The sequence below is a fragment of the Antechinus flavipes genome, chromosome 2 (genome assembly GCF_016432865.1).
Source record: "Antechinus flavipes isolate AdamAnt ecotype Samford, QLD, Australia chromosome 2, AdamAnt_v2, whole genome shotgun sequence".
NCBI classification, from domain to species: Eukaryota; Metazoa; Chordata; class Mammalia; order Dasyuromorphia; family Dasyuridae; genus Antechinus; species Antechinus flavipes.
The window spans coordinates 573,189,992-573,206,790 of record NC_067399.1 but is presented as its reverse complement, the minus strand read 5'-3'; the positions used below and the strand labels follow the sequence as shown (position 1 = coordinate 573,206,790).

The 16,799-nt window shown below is 35.3% G+C and overlaps 1 protein-coding gene across 1 annotated transcript in view; it reads right to left on the bottom strand.

Annotated features, from left to right (window-relative positions):
- The window catches only part of CEMIP (cell migration inducing hyaluronidase 1), a 110,771-nt gene that overhangs the window by 89,281 nt on the left and 4,691 nt on the right, over positions 1-16,799 (bottom strand). The window contains exons 2-5 of the mRNA XM_051981163.1: positions 13,882-14,031; positions 12,730-12,868; positions 9,845-10,081; positions 3,823-4,002 (exon numbers count right to left, since the gene is read on the bottom strand). Coding sequence (XP_051837123.1) covers positions 3,823-4,002; positions 9,845-10,081; positions 12,730-12,868; positions 13,882-14,031 — 706 coding nt within the window. The remainder of the gene's footprint in view (positions 1-3,822; positions 4,003-9,844; positions 10,082-12,729; positions 12,869-13,881; positions 14,032-16,799) is intronic.

The window sequence follows — 16,799 nt, the reverse complement described above, 5'->3', positions numbered from 1 at the left end:
TGCAAAGTATTTTCTAGGCAATTCAAGGGATAAAAAAATAAATAAAATATTTAGGACTACCCAATCCCTCTAGTATAAATGAAAATATTTATTTCATATTTCAAAATCAAAATCAAAATGATACAAACTTGTATCAAACCACCTTTCCAGCTTTATTTCAGATTATTCTCCTTTATACATCAAACTGTCCTACTCACAAACTATTCCCCAGACTCAACATGCCATCTCCTAGCAACATGAGAATGCATGGTCACCACCCATAATGGGAAAGCACTCAGGACTCATCTCCATCTTTCAGAATCCTTATCTTTCCTCAATACTTAGCTCAGGTGCCACTTAGTCTGGGAAGTTTTTCCAAATCCCACTAGCTGAAAGGGTCTTTTCCCTTCTCAAATTTTTAAAAGTACTTTGTTTACACATTATTTTCCTTCCATTGCTCTCTACATTTTATTGTACTTATGTAGTTACTTTAATGTATCATAATCAAAAAAACATTTGTTAACGCCCTATTATATACCAGGCACTGTGCTAGGCATTAGGGACACAAAGATGGATTGCTTTTTCCCTCAGGAAGATTACATTTCTATCAGGATAAATATCATATTTATGTGTAAATGAATAAAATTGAAGGAAGTCACTACCATCTAGGGAAAGTAGGAAAGATTTCATGTAGGAGATTTCAGCTCATGTTTGAGCTGAGCTTTAAAGGAAACCAGGGATTCTAAAAGCAGCACATAAAGAGGGCATGGAATTCAAAATTGAAGAAAAGTTTGGACAAAGATATAGTGATGGGAAATGGAATAATATGTGTAAGGAATAGAGAATAAGTCAGTTTGGCTGGACTAGAGGTTGTATGAAGGGGAATGGCATGGGTTAGAGCCAGATTATGAAGGACTTTCAATGACAACCAAAGGAGTTTGTATTTTATACTAAAGGTAATAGGAAACCAAACATCCAAATAGAATGTAAGCTCCTAGAGGATAAAAAATCTTTCATTTCTGACCCTTTCCCCTCCAGTGAAATCCTTTCACAAAGCAAAAACTTAGAAAATACTTGTTGAATAATGGACTTAAAACATAATCCTTGTTGATTAGTAGCTTATAAACATGTCATTGCCTTGCTCAAAAACTTTTAGTGATTCCTTATTGTTTATAGGTTTGATTTGAACTTTTCTTTAACCACATGTTCAAAATGCTTCATGGTGTGAGTCCAGCAAAGGTTTGGAATTTTATCCTCAATACAAACCCACCCCAATCTGCCAAGTTGTTCCCACTGTCTCCCAAATATACGTAATATTTTCTCACTCTGGACATTCCCAACCCTTTTTTCTATCTGTCTCCCCACCAATCTCAGTTTCCTCTTCATCTTTCTGGAAAAAAAGTTTACCTTTATTATTATTATTCCCACTTTACAGTTGAGGAAACTGAGGCAGAAAAGGTGAGTGAAGGTTACTCTTCCTTCAGAGTCCATTTTCTTTAGCCTGACTACCTACCCAATAGTGACTGTTCATATGATTTGTTTGGCATGTTATCATATATTGTGTTCCAATTGTTCATCATCATTTTCTGTATATAGATATTCATAATAACAATAGTTTCAATTCATTTGACACTTTTAAAGTTTGCAAAGAACTTTGCACACATCATCTCATTTGACTTTTAAAATGATCCTGTGGGGTAGGTATTATAACTATCTACACTTATGAAATGAGGAAAGTGATGTCGATAGAAGTTAATAGATCTGAGGAAGCATTTGAATCAAGATTTTTTTTCCAATTCCAAGTTCATTCTCTTCCCATAGAGGAGGTTAAGTGAAATGTTGCCTTATTCTTTTTTTTTTCCGTCCTCCAGAGGACAATGTACTCTCTTTTACAGAGCAGGTTTTTGGTAACTATTTGATTCTATTTTCAGTTCAGTACAGTTCTACTCTTTGTATTGGGTTACAAGCTGTTACACCATGATGCCAGGCTGGGAGACACAGAATCATTGAATCACAGAATCTCAAAGCTAGAAGGAACTTCAGAGATCACATAGTCAAGATGATATTTGAATGAGAATCCCCTCTATAACCTATCCATACTTTCAATGGGAAGGAAGTCAACTACTATCCAAATTAACTCATTATATTCTGAAACCAGAAAATCAAGGCTCAGGTCTTATTTCCTAATAACTAGATTACCATAATCAAGTTGCTATTTCTCAATTTTTCCATCTGCAAAATAGGGATTAAAAAAATAACATTTGTTCTCTTCCTACTTTCCCAATGAGATCACAGTTTAACTATTTGTCATGGGTGCTACATAATGCCATGTAATGGAGAAACTTCATGGTACAGAACTAAACACTCTGGAGGGTGATATGAACTCTAGCTCAGGCTCACTGTCTAATACTAGTTACTTGTCAGTATATTCATTACTGTCATAAGGATTTCTAGGGTTCCTTCTAGCTCTAAAAGTTTATGATTCAAAAGAACTAATATTATATCTAGTTATTCAAACTTTGATCAGTTCTAAAACATAATACCTGCCTGGATATGTGACCCTTTACCTTTCAAGGGAAATACTCCAACCTGGAATTACTCTCTTTTTGGCTCTCACTTCATAGTCTTTCCCTTTCATGACTAGTAACAGTCCTTTGATCTTGACTCAGAAGAGTCACCATATCTATTCTTTATCTAGTGAGGGGTAGAAAGGATGCTAACAGTGGCCTCCAGGTGTCTACAGGATAAGATCCCCCCCCCAACATAAAAGAGCCGAAATTCAAACCAATGATAAAATGTTGTGGCCATCACTGAATAAACAGTGAACATTCTCAATGTCAGGGCATGCGCCAATGTACACAGACAGGATGTTTTACAATCTGAAGGGTAAATATAATGCACACCAAGTTACATATAAGACCAGCTTTTTACTGTATTTCACTGGGTAAATACACTTAGCATAATCTCTAAATAAGCTTTTTGTCAATGCCCGAGGCATGATACCATCCTGAATGTGCACTGAACAAAAAGAAAGATGAACTTTAGTCATGCATATATGAGAACAGAGATATAGATTTCTACACATCTGAGAAAAAGATAATGCAGCAGAAAAATATCTGAATTTAGACTAGAAAACCTTGTATCTCTCTCTTGGTGACTAGCACAATGTTTGGCACATGGTAGGCATTTTTAACAAATGTTCATTAAGGAAACATTAAGAATAAATGTTCAATAAGTGATTATTGTTGAATGAGTAAATAAGGTTTTGTGAAAGGTGGTATAATATAAGAAAAGGATCTAGACTTGGAGTCAGAAAACTTCAAGACCCATCTTTGTCTCATATCTTCTAGGTTTCCTTGAGTAAATTACTTGAACTTTAAAGGACTCAGTTTCCCTCTCTTTCCAAATGAAGGGATTGGATTAGAAGACATTGAAGGTTTCTTCTAGAATTTATGGTTTTGCTTTGAAATTAGCTAAGAAATAGTTTAAAATTCCTTAGGTGGGAACCAGTTGGCTTTCCAACTGCTAATCCAGTAATGTATCCATTATCTAGCATCTCCATGCTGCTTCTCCTGTTCAATATGGACCTGCAATGTGCTTGGGCGATATTATATTAGCCATTAAATGAGGGTATTTTTGTGGGTTATTTGTGAGTGAGTGAGTGTGTGTGTGTGTGTGTGTGTGTGTGTGTGTGTGTGTGTTGGGAGACTCACAAGGAAGGTGGGGCTATTTATAAAGAGGCAAGTTTTCCATGTGAAAGGACTGTGCTATTCAGAGTGTTGGGGAAGATCACCACATAATAAGAGCTCTGTCCCCTGCTTTCCTGGCAGAAGGGATACATACCTAAATCCCAGGCGCAGGAAATGTTTGCTGCCCAGTTTGGTCATGGCTTTCCTGGCCGTGTCATCTAGGTTTTGAGATCCTTCATCATTCACAGCCACGGAAAGGATCATGCCATCAGCCACTGTGTTCAAATACTGTGCCAGACGCTCACTCTCTTTCTTGGATTTGTAAGTATCAAACCTAAAAAGGAGAACAAAAGTTAGGACTCTCTGCAATGAGAAACATTTCCACAGGCTAATTCCAAATGTCTAGGGGTCCATGAATTTATATTGTGAGAACTAACTGGGAAGACAGTACACTATTCATTGATAACAAGAAATGTGATTTTTTAAAAAAGTGTATAGTAAAAGGCAGTTTTTAAAATTTAGAAATAAATTGTGGCTTCTTACATATTTGACTTTTCTTAAAAAAAAAAAAACAAACAAACAAACAACCACCAACAACCATTTTCTAAGCCCAAAAGGGAAAAAATCTCCACAGCATTCTAATGATCCGTTTAAGCTTGGATTAGTGGAAAAATGATATTGTAGTAGATTCAGGGATAATTAGGTGGTGCAGTGGATAGAACACCAGGTCTCAAGTCATAAAGTCTCATCTTCCTGAGTTCAACTCCAGCCTCAGACATTTACTAGCTGTGACCCTAGGTAATTCACCTTGTTTGCCTCAATTTCCTTATCTACAAAATGAGCTGGTGAAGGAAAAGGCAAACTGCTCCCAATGGGGACATGAAGAATAAGACATGACTGAACAACAGATTAGATTTAAGAAATCTGAATTTTACTTCCAGTTCTGCCAGTATGCTAAAGGATTATGAGAAAGTCATTTTGCCTCTCGAATCTCAGTTTGTGGAATGGGAATATTAGGCCAGATGACCTTTTTTATTAAAGCTTTTTATTTTCAAAACATATGCAGAGATAATTTTCAACATTCACCTCTGCAAAACCTTGTGTTACAAATTATTTTCCTTTCCTTCCCCCCAGCCCCTCCCCTAAACAACAAATAATCCAGTATGTTAAACATGTGCAGTTCTTCTATACCTATTTCCACAATTATCATGTTGCACAAGAAAAATCAGATCAAAAGGAAAAAATGAAAATGAAAACAAAATGCAAGCAAACAATAATAAAAAAGATGAAAATACTATATTGTGATCCACACTCAGTCCCCACAGTCCTCTCCCTGGGTGCAGATAACTCTCTTCATCCAAGAACTGTAGGCTAGATGATATTTAGTAAAAATGAACGTTTTTTTTCTCATTAAGGTCCCACTTTAAAAATGTTATGAAAAGAAAATCCATAGGGTTCTTGAAATGGTTTGTAGACACCAGAAAGAAGGCAAAAAGCAATATCAAGTATTTTTATCTATAAAAGAAGATAATTTCATTGATATAAGAGAGAACTCCTAGAAAAGGAAACATTTTCCTTCAAGGCAGATTGGCAACTCTTCCATAATTTATCATCTTATAGAGCTGCCCAAAACACTAAAACACTAGATAAGTGACTTGCCTAAGATCATGAAACCAATGTGTATTATAGGCCAGGACTTCCTGGCTCTGAGATCAGATTTCTATCCACTATCCTATGGCAAAGGAGAAAATATAAAAAGTGAATATTCCAATATAATGTTTATCCTTAAATTTTATATTCATCCCATCCTTTCCTAGCTCCTGAGGATTTTTTCCTCCAATTCTTATCCTCTTCCTTTCCATAGCTTCAAAACCTTCCTCTCTTTTAGCTTACATCTCTCTGCCTTCATACACAGTGAAGTCTATCTAATGGGAGAAAAAAGGCTTCCTTCATCTGATTTATTTCTCTTTTATTTGGCATTCGATTAATTTCCCCCCCCCAACCACTACTATAATTATGTATCCAGAGACATTTCCAGAACTTTATTCTCTTGTTACTTATCATTAACTCTCTGAAAATTATTTCATTATGTAAAATGAAAAGTTTAGCTTTCAACAGTATTTTCGTCCACTTTTGGTACTTTGTTTGAAATTAGGATGCAGTGCCACCAGGTGGCAGCAGATGCCTTGTTTGCATGACAAGCCATAGATGTAGTTTGACAGAGAAATGAGAATTCTTAAAAAAAAAAAAAAAAAAAAAAGACAAAAGACAAAAACAAAATAACTCAAACTGTTTTTAAACCAGTAAAACAAACAATGTTATAAAATACTGTGATAAAGAGATACATACAGATCAAGCTTTTAAAGAAAACAAAAGACAATTATATATCATTTGGTACCTTTCTCCCTTGTCCTTACTTTTATCAAAAAGTGCTCAATTTAGCCTCAACCATATCCCATTCTTGATTAAAATGTTTCCTTTCTAACTCACTCTTTCCAAGATTAGGACTTTTTGCTACTCTTTCCAATAGACTGAAATTGAAATGTTTTTGGCTTCTTCTTTCCCCCAATAGAAGAATAAAAGCCAAATTTCTTCATCTTCCTGAAAGGATAACAATTCTCCCCAATCAGAAATAAGTGACTTTCTATTTTCCTTTTTTAAAAGAGAGAATTCTTTCTCTCTTCCCACAGATATATCTCCCCTATTAGAGTGTGAAAACAAGGACTCTCTTTTGCCTTTTGTTATATCCCAGTATTTAACACACAGTAGGTGCTTAACAAATGTTTATAGACTGTGAAAAGCAGAGACTCTCTTTTGCCTTTTGCCTAGTATTTAGCACACAGAAGCTGCTTAATAAATGTTTATTGACTGACTCACTGAGATATAACTTATTGCTTAAGTATTACTTTAATTCAATAGTGGATGATAATCTAATAATGGATGCCTTACTTTGCAAACTTTTCCTTTATCTTGTTGCCTCATATGACACTCACAAATACCCCTCCAAGTTAGATAAGACTTTAATTTCACTTTTCAGATGATGAAGGCTCAAATTGATTTAAAACAAAACAAAACAAAACAAAACAAAAACTTGTGCAAGACCAAAAGGCAGACCAGCAGTTATAACCTACTCTTTCTGTCTACTTCTGACCTGTGGCTCATTCCACAATCTATAAGTATACCAAGCAGACCATATCTTTTATCATAAATTACTTCTGAAGCAAAGTGTTTTCTGAAAACAAGTATATTTTACTGAAGAATGTTGATGTGGTGAATTACATTTTCATCACAGAATTTGGCAAAGTTTCACAGCAAACATTTAAAGTGGTTTCACTAAGATGTATGGGACAATAATTTGCATCTTACCACACTATAAAAACTGCATTCTCAAAGTTCACCAGTAACCTTTTTACCAAATCGTGGAATACTGCAGAGAGGCCACAAATCTTAAAGTTCACCCCTAGTCTATTTTTTTCTACTTGAGATGTTAAGGTCACTCAGACAATTGGGGAAGAGTCAGGGATTCCAGTTTGATGGGCTGACTACTATACCATGCGGCCATTACTATATCACTACTATATCATGAGAGGGACTTCTTTCCTTTTCTGTCCACCAATTAATAAATATTTATTAAGTACCTATTATGTGCCAGGCACTGGGCTAAGTGCTTGGGATACAAAAAAGGTAAAAGATATCTCCTGACCTCAAGGACCTCATAATCTAATGGGGGAATACAATACATAAAAAGAATAGGAAAAAGGGATAAGGGTACCCAGCATTGGGGTATAATGAAGTCCAAATAAATGTAGCCATCTGGAAGTACAGCCAAGTGGGAGATGATGAAATGGTTGCCCTGGGTGTCCTCCCTAAATGGAGGAACTTCAGTATTCACTCCTCTAACTTTGCCAACCAGAGGGAGAGAGGAGACATAGGAGCAAGGGATACAGAATAGGTACATGTGAGTTTTAGAGTTGATGTGATCTGACAAGATAATAAGATTCCAGAAGACAAGAGGAAATCCAGGGGAGCATCCATCATGGGAAATTGAGTGCTCATTTTCTTTGGCTTGTTAATCAAGGACTTTAATTATTAACTTTATTTTCTTGAAATGTTTATCTCATTGATTTCTGCTATAATACAGTATCTTGTTTCCCAATGACTGCTTTGGTTCCCTATCTACTTCTCCCATTATTTCTCTTCTCACTTTTTTCATCTACTGTATCAGCTCTTATCTTTTAACTATATATTATAAGAAGTTTTTAAAACTTCATCTTCTGTTCTTCTCCTTTTATAAATTAGACATCAAGCCCATTTTTTTCCCTCTGGTAAATTTCTCCATTGCTCCCATATTGCCTTGCTACTCTAACTACTTCAAGTAGCTGAGTGGTATAGTGGATAGAGTGCTAGCTCTGGTTTCAGGAAGACCTGAGTTCGAATCTTATCTCAGACATTTATAACTCTGGGAAAATAACTTAGTCTGCATCAATATAGCACCTATCTCCCAGGCTGTTGGTGCAAGGACCAAATGAGATAAAGCACTTTGTGTGTGTTTGTTTGTGTGTGTGTGTATTTGTATATACTTTATGCTATATAAATTGCCAATTATTATCATTTCATAAATAGTAAAAAAGATTATTGCAAATGTTTTTGAATTCATATTGTTGACTAGAGTTTTTTACTTCTCTAATATATACTGTTCCCCCATAGTCACATTGACATTCTGATAATGCCAATTTGTTCATTAACATTTTTCATTTCATTAATTTGTTCATTCATTGTTTCATAATTTGTTCATTTCATTAAAATGGGTCACTTGAGACACATATATACATTATCTGACTCTCTTTCTGCACGTCACAAAGTCTTCTTAGACCTTTTTCATGTCAATGAAACTTCTATTGGCTTAGGGGACCTGGGTCCTTCCCCAAATTTGAAAAAAAGCTCTTTTGAGTCTGTTAAATATCGGTCTCTGACTCTCAATGCCCTATCTTTTCTATCACAAAAAGTTTAAGTGGCAACTCAAATGTTTCTTGGGATAAAAGCAGGATAGCTATCCTTTGCTTTCTCTGGCCCCATTGGCAAATATTTTTTTTTTCTTGATCACACTCTTTCCATTTAAAAGACTGAATATTTTTCACTTATTCTACTTTCACTTGTTTCCCTTCTGGAAATAATTTCCATTTGACTGTGGGATTACTTCATTACATTATTGAAATCAAATGTTTTACATCACTTTAACAATTTCCAGTTAAAAAAAAAACAATAATACAAAAAAACCCCAAAACAAAACCATAGCAACTTGAAGCAACTGACTATTCAGAGAGGACTTATCAATCAACATTTATAATGTTTACTAATTGACAATGATAGTTTAACAAGGATTTATCTTTACTTGATGCAATGTAGACTGTGAATTCCTTGAGAGCAGAGACTTTTATTGTCTTCCTTTGCATTCCTAGTGATTAGTAAATGCTTGTTGACCTAAATTGATTTGATTTGACATAGACAGAAGGCAAGGCATTCACTTTTGCTCAGAGCCTGAAATCAGGGACTTGCTTAAATGGATCCGACTAGATGTCGTTGATGGGAGATACCTGGAACTCTGACTCTGCTTTATAAAAAAAAGTTTGCTGAAGTTACCATATTAGAAGGAGGTAGGCCTTTGCTTAGCCAGGAGAGTTGGAATATTAGATAAGTAACATAAAACAAGTGAAGTTGAAAGAGTACTGGATTTGGGAACCAGAAAACTGGGATTCAAGTTTCAGCCTACTGCTCACTGCTTATATGATCTTGGACAAACAACTTCTCCCTGATTTTAATGGCCTCTTCTGAATAATGGGCAGATAATTGTTGTAATCCTACCCTATAGATTTGTAGTAAGAAGCAAAAGAAGCACTATATATGAAGTACTTTGTAATCAGTAAGAAAAATATTTGTAAGATGCTGTTACTGTTCTTAAAATCTACATTAAGTAAATAACACTGTTCTGAAAGAAGAAATATTGATTCCTAACAGACTAGAGAACATTAGGAAATTAAGGCAAAGAGAAAAGTTATGAGACTACAATGCCTTTGTGATAGGTATTGATTAGACTCAAGTAAGAACATTCTCAGCACTGAAATTTAAGATAAAGCTGGTGTATTGGCTTAAGAAATAAATATTCAAGTAAACTTTACCTGTCCGAATGAATGACAGCACCAAGTTTGGGATTAATGACATGAACAATGACACCACGATGACCCCAGCTCCTTTCAAAGTAGTATCCCCCTTCATTCATCCCTCCTGGGTGGAGTGTCTTATTCAAAAAAGTCCAGGAAAGCTTCTTCTGCCCATGCATCTCCAGAGTGCCACCTTGGCGAACACCAATGTACTTTAATCCGTAGTACTCATCAGACTCACTGCCATCATCAGCTCTAAAAGGAAAAAAAAGTAGCCAAAACCAACCCAATTTTAACTATGAAAGCATTAAGGAAACAAGCATAAGGGAACAAGCATTTCTGTAACACCTACTATGTATCAGGCACTTCTACAAACATCACCTCATTTGATCTTCACAACAGTCTTGTGCAGTAGATATTATTATCCCCCATTTTACAACTAAAGAAACTGAGGCAAACAGGGATTAAAGTGACTTATCTAGAATCATTAAAAAATTATTCCTGGGAGTTTCTGAGAAGCAAAATCCTGCTTTGAAGGCAGGTACTCACACATAATAGTAGGTACTCAATCAACAGCATTTACTAAGTTCAAGGCATTAGGTTAATACAAATTTAAAGACAAAAATGAAACTATCCATCCGAAGAAACTTGGTAAACATTTGTTGAATAAATCAAATTGTCAGCAAAAATAGCAGTTATATCTATATTCAGGATTCAGGACAAATGTGAGATACTTTGATCAGCCAGCCAGTTAATTAATATGTATTAAAGATCTCTTATGTGCCAGTGCTAAATGCATTTATCATTAAGTGCACAGATATTGGAAATTCTTCTTTTGGCTTATAAATAACACGGTTTGGGGAATTCCTCAGAAATGGAACCTCTGAGTTAACTCTTGCATTGGATGTACCTTGGCTACCATGTATTTTGAATAGAAAACAAATATAGTAATAATCAACTCATATGACAAGGAATAGGCTGTGGTTAAAAGACTGATCTTATACATGGAGTGAAATTTTACTTCTTTAAATTTTGCTTTATTTTACTCACTGATTTTATGAAACCCTTCTCTTAAATCTTATTTTGATGATTCACTGTTGTTTGGAAGTAACCCTGTCTTCTCAAAGGCTATAATTGTAAAAGTTGTGTGGGAAAAAAAATGTCTGTCAGGTCTCACTGTGGCACAATGGAAAAAACCAATGGCTCTGAGGTCAGAGGACCTGAATTAAAGTCCTTCTTATGAAACTACTGCCAATGTGACTTTGAACCTTTATAGGTTCAAGGTCAACTGTAAAATGAGAGGGTGAGACAAACTAGTCTCCAAAATCATCTCTATGATCATATAAAGTCCTTGAGTGTGGGCATAATGAATGATCATTGATCTGGCAAGAAGCCATCCAGCTAAATGTAGATAAGTTCATTGACAAAAGATTGACCAACAACTGATTATTTGGGGAAGTTGGTATGAAAATTATCTACTAAGGGTAGGTGAGGTAATCACTGGAAGGAATAAACACACCAATGAAATAATGGACATTTTAAATTACTGGAATCTCCATAAATTAGACTATAATCGGAAAACAATTGGAGAAACTAAAAAAATGTAGCCCCTAGGTCATATAAATTAAAATTATTTGTGAATTATATATTTCTTCACTATCTTCCATATCATGGTAATTTCCTTTAGAATAAAATTGCTTGAATTGAAATTTTTTAATCTATTGTATCTGTATCCTAACACCTCACACAATATCTCCCATATAATTGTTTTTATTAAGTATTTGTGGGGTGGTTATTGATTGATTATGCTTGTCATCACTTAGGCTAGAACTCTGATTAGTTTCTTTCTTATGTAAAACATTTCCATGTTAGTCATTTTGAACAAAATTGAAATAAAAGAAAAAGAATGAAAGAAAGTAAAAAATAGCATGATTCAGTCTGTATTCAGATAGTATCAATTCTCTCTCTGGACTTGAATAGCATGCTTCATCATTAGTCCTTTGAGATTGTCTATGATCATTGTATTGCTGAGAATAACTAAGTCATTAGCAATTCTTCCTCAAGCAACATTGTTGTTGCTGTTTACAATGTTCTCCTGGTTTGGGTGAATGATTACTTTCATAATTCATCATGATATAAAAACCTGGGCTCCAAAAGTCATGCCCCTATGGCATAAAATCTGTTACATTACATTGATCTGAAAAAGGTTTCAAATATAGGTCTAGGGATGTCACCCAAAAAAACCAACTTAGTTAATGAGAGAGACTTTTCTTCTCATTGATTTTTGGGGAAACTAAGTGGTTCAATGGATAGAAGAACAGTGGTCAGGAAGCCTGCAGCTAGGAAGGCCTGAGTTCAAATCCAGTCTTAAACATTTTGTATCTGTGTAATTCTAAGCAAGTTGTTTAACTTTCGTTTACTGTTTGTTTCTTCATGTGTAAAAAGTAGGATAATAATAGCATCTACCTCCCAGGGTTGCTAGGAGAATTAAGTAAGATAATAACTCTAAAGTGTATAGCACAGTATCTGGAATGTCATCAGTGCTATATAGTTATTATTATTATTATTATTATTATTGTTGTTGTTGTTGTTGTTGTTGTTGTTGTTATCATTAATTGCCTCTCGCTCATCATCTGATGACCAACATTTTGGCCATCAGATGATGACATTTTTGACTAGAGAAATTAATAAAGAATCATCAACAAAATGGAGGGTTAATGCTGTCTGGGTTAATGGAGAGAATGATGAATTTGTGGACTTTTTGCAGCATTGAGATATTAAAGACTGTTTTATACTGATAAAGAGGATCCAAGAGGAAAAGGAGTCCTTTATATCTTTTCCAGAAAGCCTCCCTTAAATCCAACTCAATATTATAGTAGAGTCCAGGAAGGCTATTTACCTACCTTCCAAACAAGACAATGCTGAAATTACTCTGGAAAAGGCAAGTCTCACTTCCAACATGCATTTCTCCACCATTCTCAATAAGTATATGTCGAGTTCGCAAAACAATTGGCTCGGTGTTATCCTTAATAACCAGTTTTCCTGAACAGGAAAAAAAAAAAAGGTGAAATTTGAGCAGCAGAGTAGGGAGATAAGTATAAAAAAACTGAAAGCTGCAAGACAATTGAGAAGTCAAGTAGTCTAATGCTTTCATTTTATAGGTGAGAAAAATAAGTGGTAAAAGGATTTAAGTAAATTGTCCCAAACTACAAGAAAGCTAATAGTGAATGTGACCTTCTAAAAGGCAATGCAGAGAAACAAATGTACCCTTCTCTCTAACAGTATGAAATGAGTCTGGGCAAATTATTCACCTTCCTGGGCTTCAGTTTCCTTATTTGTAACATGAGGGGAAGATTGGACATCTGGACTAGATGATTTCTCAAGACCTTCCAAATCAAAATGTAAGATCTAAAGAATATTCTCCCAAGGATAAATTTTTCTTTCTCTCTTTTGGTCTTCCTTTAACTCTTTTTTCTTTGGTCTGGATCTATGATTTCATTAGTTTTAGGACAAGGGGAGGGGTGGGAAACCTCTCTCCAGAAGTGAAGGTTGCAACTTCTCTGAAACTTAAAAACTTAAAAAGAATTGCTCAGAGCACTGAAGTGTTCTTTAACTCTGCTATGGTCACATTGTATGTATTGGAGATAGAAGTTATAACAGGCTTTTTGACAACAGGGCCATATGCCTGCCTGCCATAACATTCTATATAAGTAGCATTTTTTTGTTTAATATGGCTGTTACGATACACTGTTTGGAAGAAAGATTGTTTAGAAGGAAATTACCAGGCCCAATAAGCATCTCACTGATGATTTTTTTTTGTAAAACCTCCAACAAGGACAAGCTATCAACGAGCTCTGAGCTGAACAGAACTGATGATTAGCTCTGAGAACCAGCTGCTCTGATTGATATTAAACAGTAGCTAACTGCATGTGTCATTTGTTCTGTCTATCTGAACACATGGCAGAAACCTGTCCTAGCTCTCTATCTTATTAGAGAGGATATAAGGCAGGGAAAGAAAAGAAAGGAGGCTTACTGAAGAATACTTTGCTGCTTACCTCCGTCTGTGATGTGGATGGAATGTACCGTGGCTGAGGATATAAGCAGAAGTCTTCTGCCTTCACCAATGTGAACATGATGATCTTCATCATGGCCAGGAAACCAGGGAACTAAGTCAGGACTATGGTCAGGACATTCTGCTAATGCTCCTAGAAATGAAGGGAAGGACCATTTATCTTCTCTAGGGACCTTTCTCCCAAGACCTCCAAGTGCCCAGAGGGAGACTTTCATTCATACTCACTTTTTATCCCCACACTCACAAAATGGAAGAAGCATCAGAATAATCCCCACTTTACAGATGGTAATACTGAATCATACAAAAGATACTGCCAGTTTTCTAGACAAGTTAATGTTGGAACTAGAGGCTCTCTCTCTTGATTCCTAAGGGCCCTTTTGCTCTTGGAAAACTAGGACTTGACTCTTCTTTTACTCTGATCATAAGGAAGTAGCTATCTCCCAAGCAGATTCCACTTTGTTATAATTTCCCAGACAAGTCTGGCTTTGTGACTTAACTTCTTTGTACTTCAGTTTCTCATTTGTAAACAAGAAGGTTGGGCTTCATGTTTTCTGAGGCCCCTTTCAGATCTAAATTCATGAATTTATGACCCTGTGACTTCCTAATCCAGAGAGTACAGAGAGGGAGAGGTGAAAGCAACCTGAGAAACAACAACAATAATAATAATGCTGATAATTTTTGCAATGTACAAAACTCTTGCATATCTACATCAATGAATTTGAATAACACACTCTATAAGCTAAGGAAAATGGGGAGAATAACAAATTCATTGGTGAAAGGGACTTCTTGTAGCACTTAGTTTCTTGTGTTAATGTGAGGAACAAAGCTTTTAAAACTTCATAGAAATGTCAACAATTATTATTAAATCATTAAATTATTATTAAAATTTTTAAAATTAAATTAAAATTTTAAATTAAATCATTAAATTATTAATAATTGTTAAACTAATTGTTTATTTATTAATCTATTTTGATAGGTTATAGATGAATTAATTAAATTATCAATTATGATTTGATAATAATTAATAATTTAATTATTAATCTAATCAAATCATCCATTTCCATTTTGAAAATGAGTAAGATGAGGTCTAGAAAGAATTTCCACAGCTTATTAGTCTAGTCCCATAGCCTTAGGACTAGAATCCAGGTCTGATTCTCTTGCCATGAACAGACATCATTTCTCTGGAGCCCTGGCCTCATTCATGACTTCCCTATGAATGCAGTCTCTTTCAGTAAATGTGAGCTTTGTCATTAAAAGATTCCCATAAAGAAATACTATACCTTAGACTCAGCCCTTCAGGCCCGTCCATAAAAGTCAGCATAAAGCAACTCTATCCCTGATAGTCAAACTGGTTGGATGACGTAGTCTCCTTTTATTTTTATTTTTTCTTTTACAATAAATTTTATTGATGCCTCAATTTATGTTTCAGTTATTCCCAAATATAAAGCCCCATTCCTGAAACTATGTCTTTAGAATCACATAACACTTTTTTCTTCTAAGCCTACACATACCTGACTTTAATTGAAAGGTCATTTTCAAGCCAATTCCACAATTCAATATTTTTTAGTATAGGAAATCCTTGGGAAAGAAATTCCCACTAATAATTCAAATTGGCAACTTACAGTTATAAACTATTAACTTATAAACAATTGCCTGGGTCAAGACAAATTAAGTGTGACATAATCTATATGGATCAGAGTAGTCACTTGAACTCAGGTTTTTTTTGACCATGAGATCTACTCTCTATCTACTACTCCATGCTGACTCTCAATTTAATTGAACTCAGTTGAAAAAGCATATATTAAGTACATGCTTGCTGTAAGACTCTCATAGATGCTGGGGATTCAAAGACAAAACTGAAACAGTCCCTCACATCTGGAGGCATCCATTCTATCAAGGAGATTTAATATATGCACAGCTAATTTGTACAGGCATGGTGATGCATCCCTGTAATTCCTGCTGCAAAATGCTGATGCCAGATGATTTGCTAAACTGAGTAGTTTTGAGTGGTAGTGGGTCAAGGCAATCAGGTGCCTGCCCTAAATTCAACATTGAATATATTGAAACACCAACAATGGAAGACCACCAAAATGTCTAAAGATAGTTGAGCTGGCACAGGATAGAAAATGGAGCAAGCCTTCATGCTAATCAATAGTTGAATTGGATCTCTAAGGAGCAATGTACATATAGTCTGGAGGTGGGAAAGAAACAGAGAGAGAGAGAAATAGAAAGATAGAGAGACAGAGAGCTAGAGAGACAGAGACAGAGAGAGAGAAAAAGAGAGACAGAGACAGAGAGAGAGAAAGAGAGACAGACAGAGAGAGAGAGAGAAAGAGAGAGAGAGAGAGAGAGAGAGAGAGAGAGAGAGAGAGAGAGAGAGAGAGAGAGAGATTGTTGTTTTAAAGAAAAAATTTCCAGAGTATGAAAGTAGTAATAATTTGAGGGAATGATGAAATCAAAATCCATCCACCTATCCTTAATCCTAATCATTTGGCTTGATGGAATTATCAAACTCTAGCTATAATTTGAGACTCAAATTATTTCATTAGGGGAGGGGTTTGAATTCAGTGGGGTTTTAATGAAGCATTTTCTGCTTTTGCAAATTCAGAGGGACTCTGTGGCCATCAGAGGGAAAATGCAGACTAGCTCAGCAGTGGGATCTTTATCTTAATGCAATAATATTGTATTCCCAAATATGTGGCAAAGCTGCCAAGATGTGTTTTAGAAAACTATTTCTGTTGCAGTATACAGAAGACAAGAAAAGTCAAGGAAAAAAAGTAAAGATCCCTAGGGAAGGAATACTGAAAATTCAGTTTGACCCAAATGTGAGTTGTACATTTAGCTTGCTTTCAGCCTCAGAAAAAGGGTTAGAGACTTGAGGAAGCCCCAGAGAGGGACCTT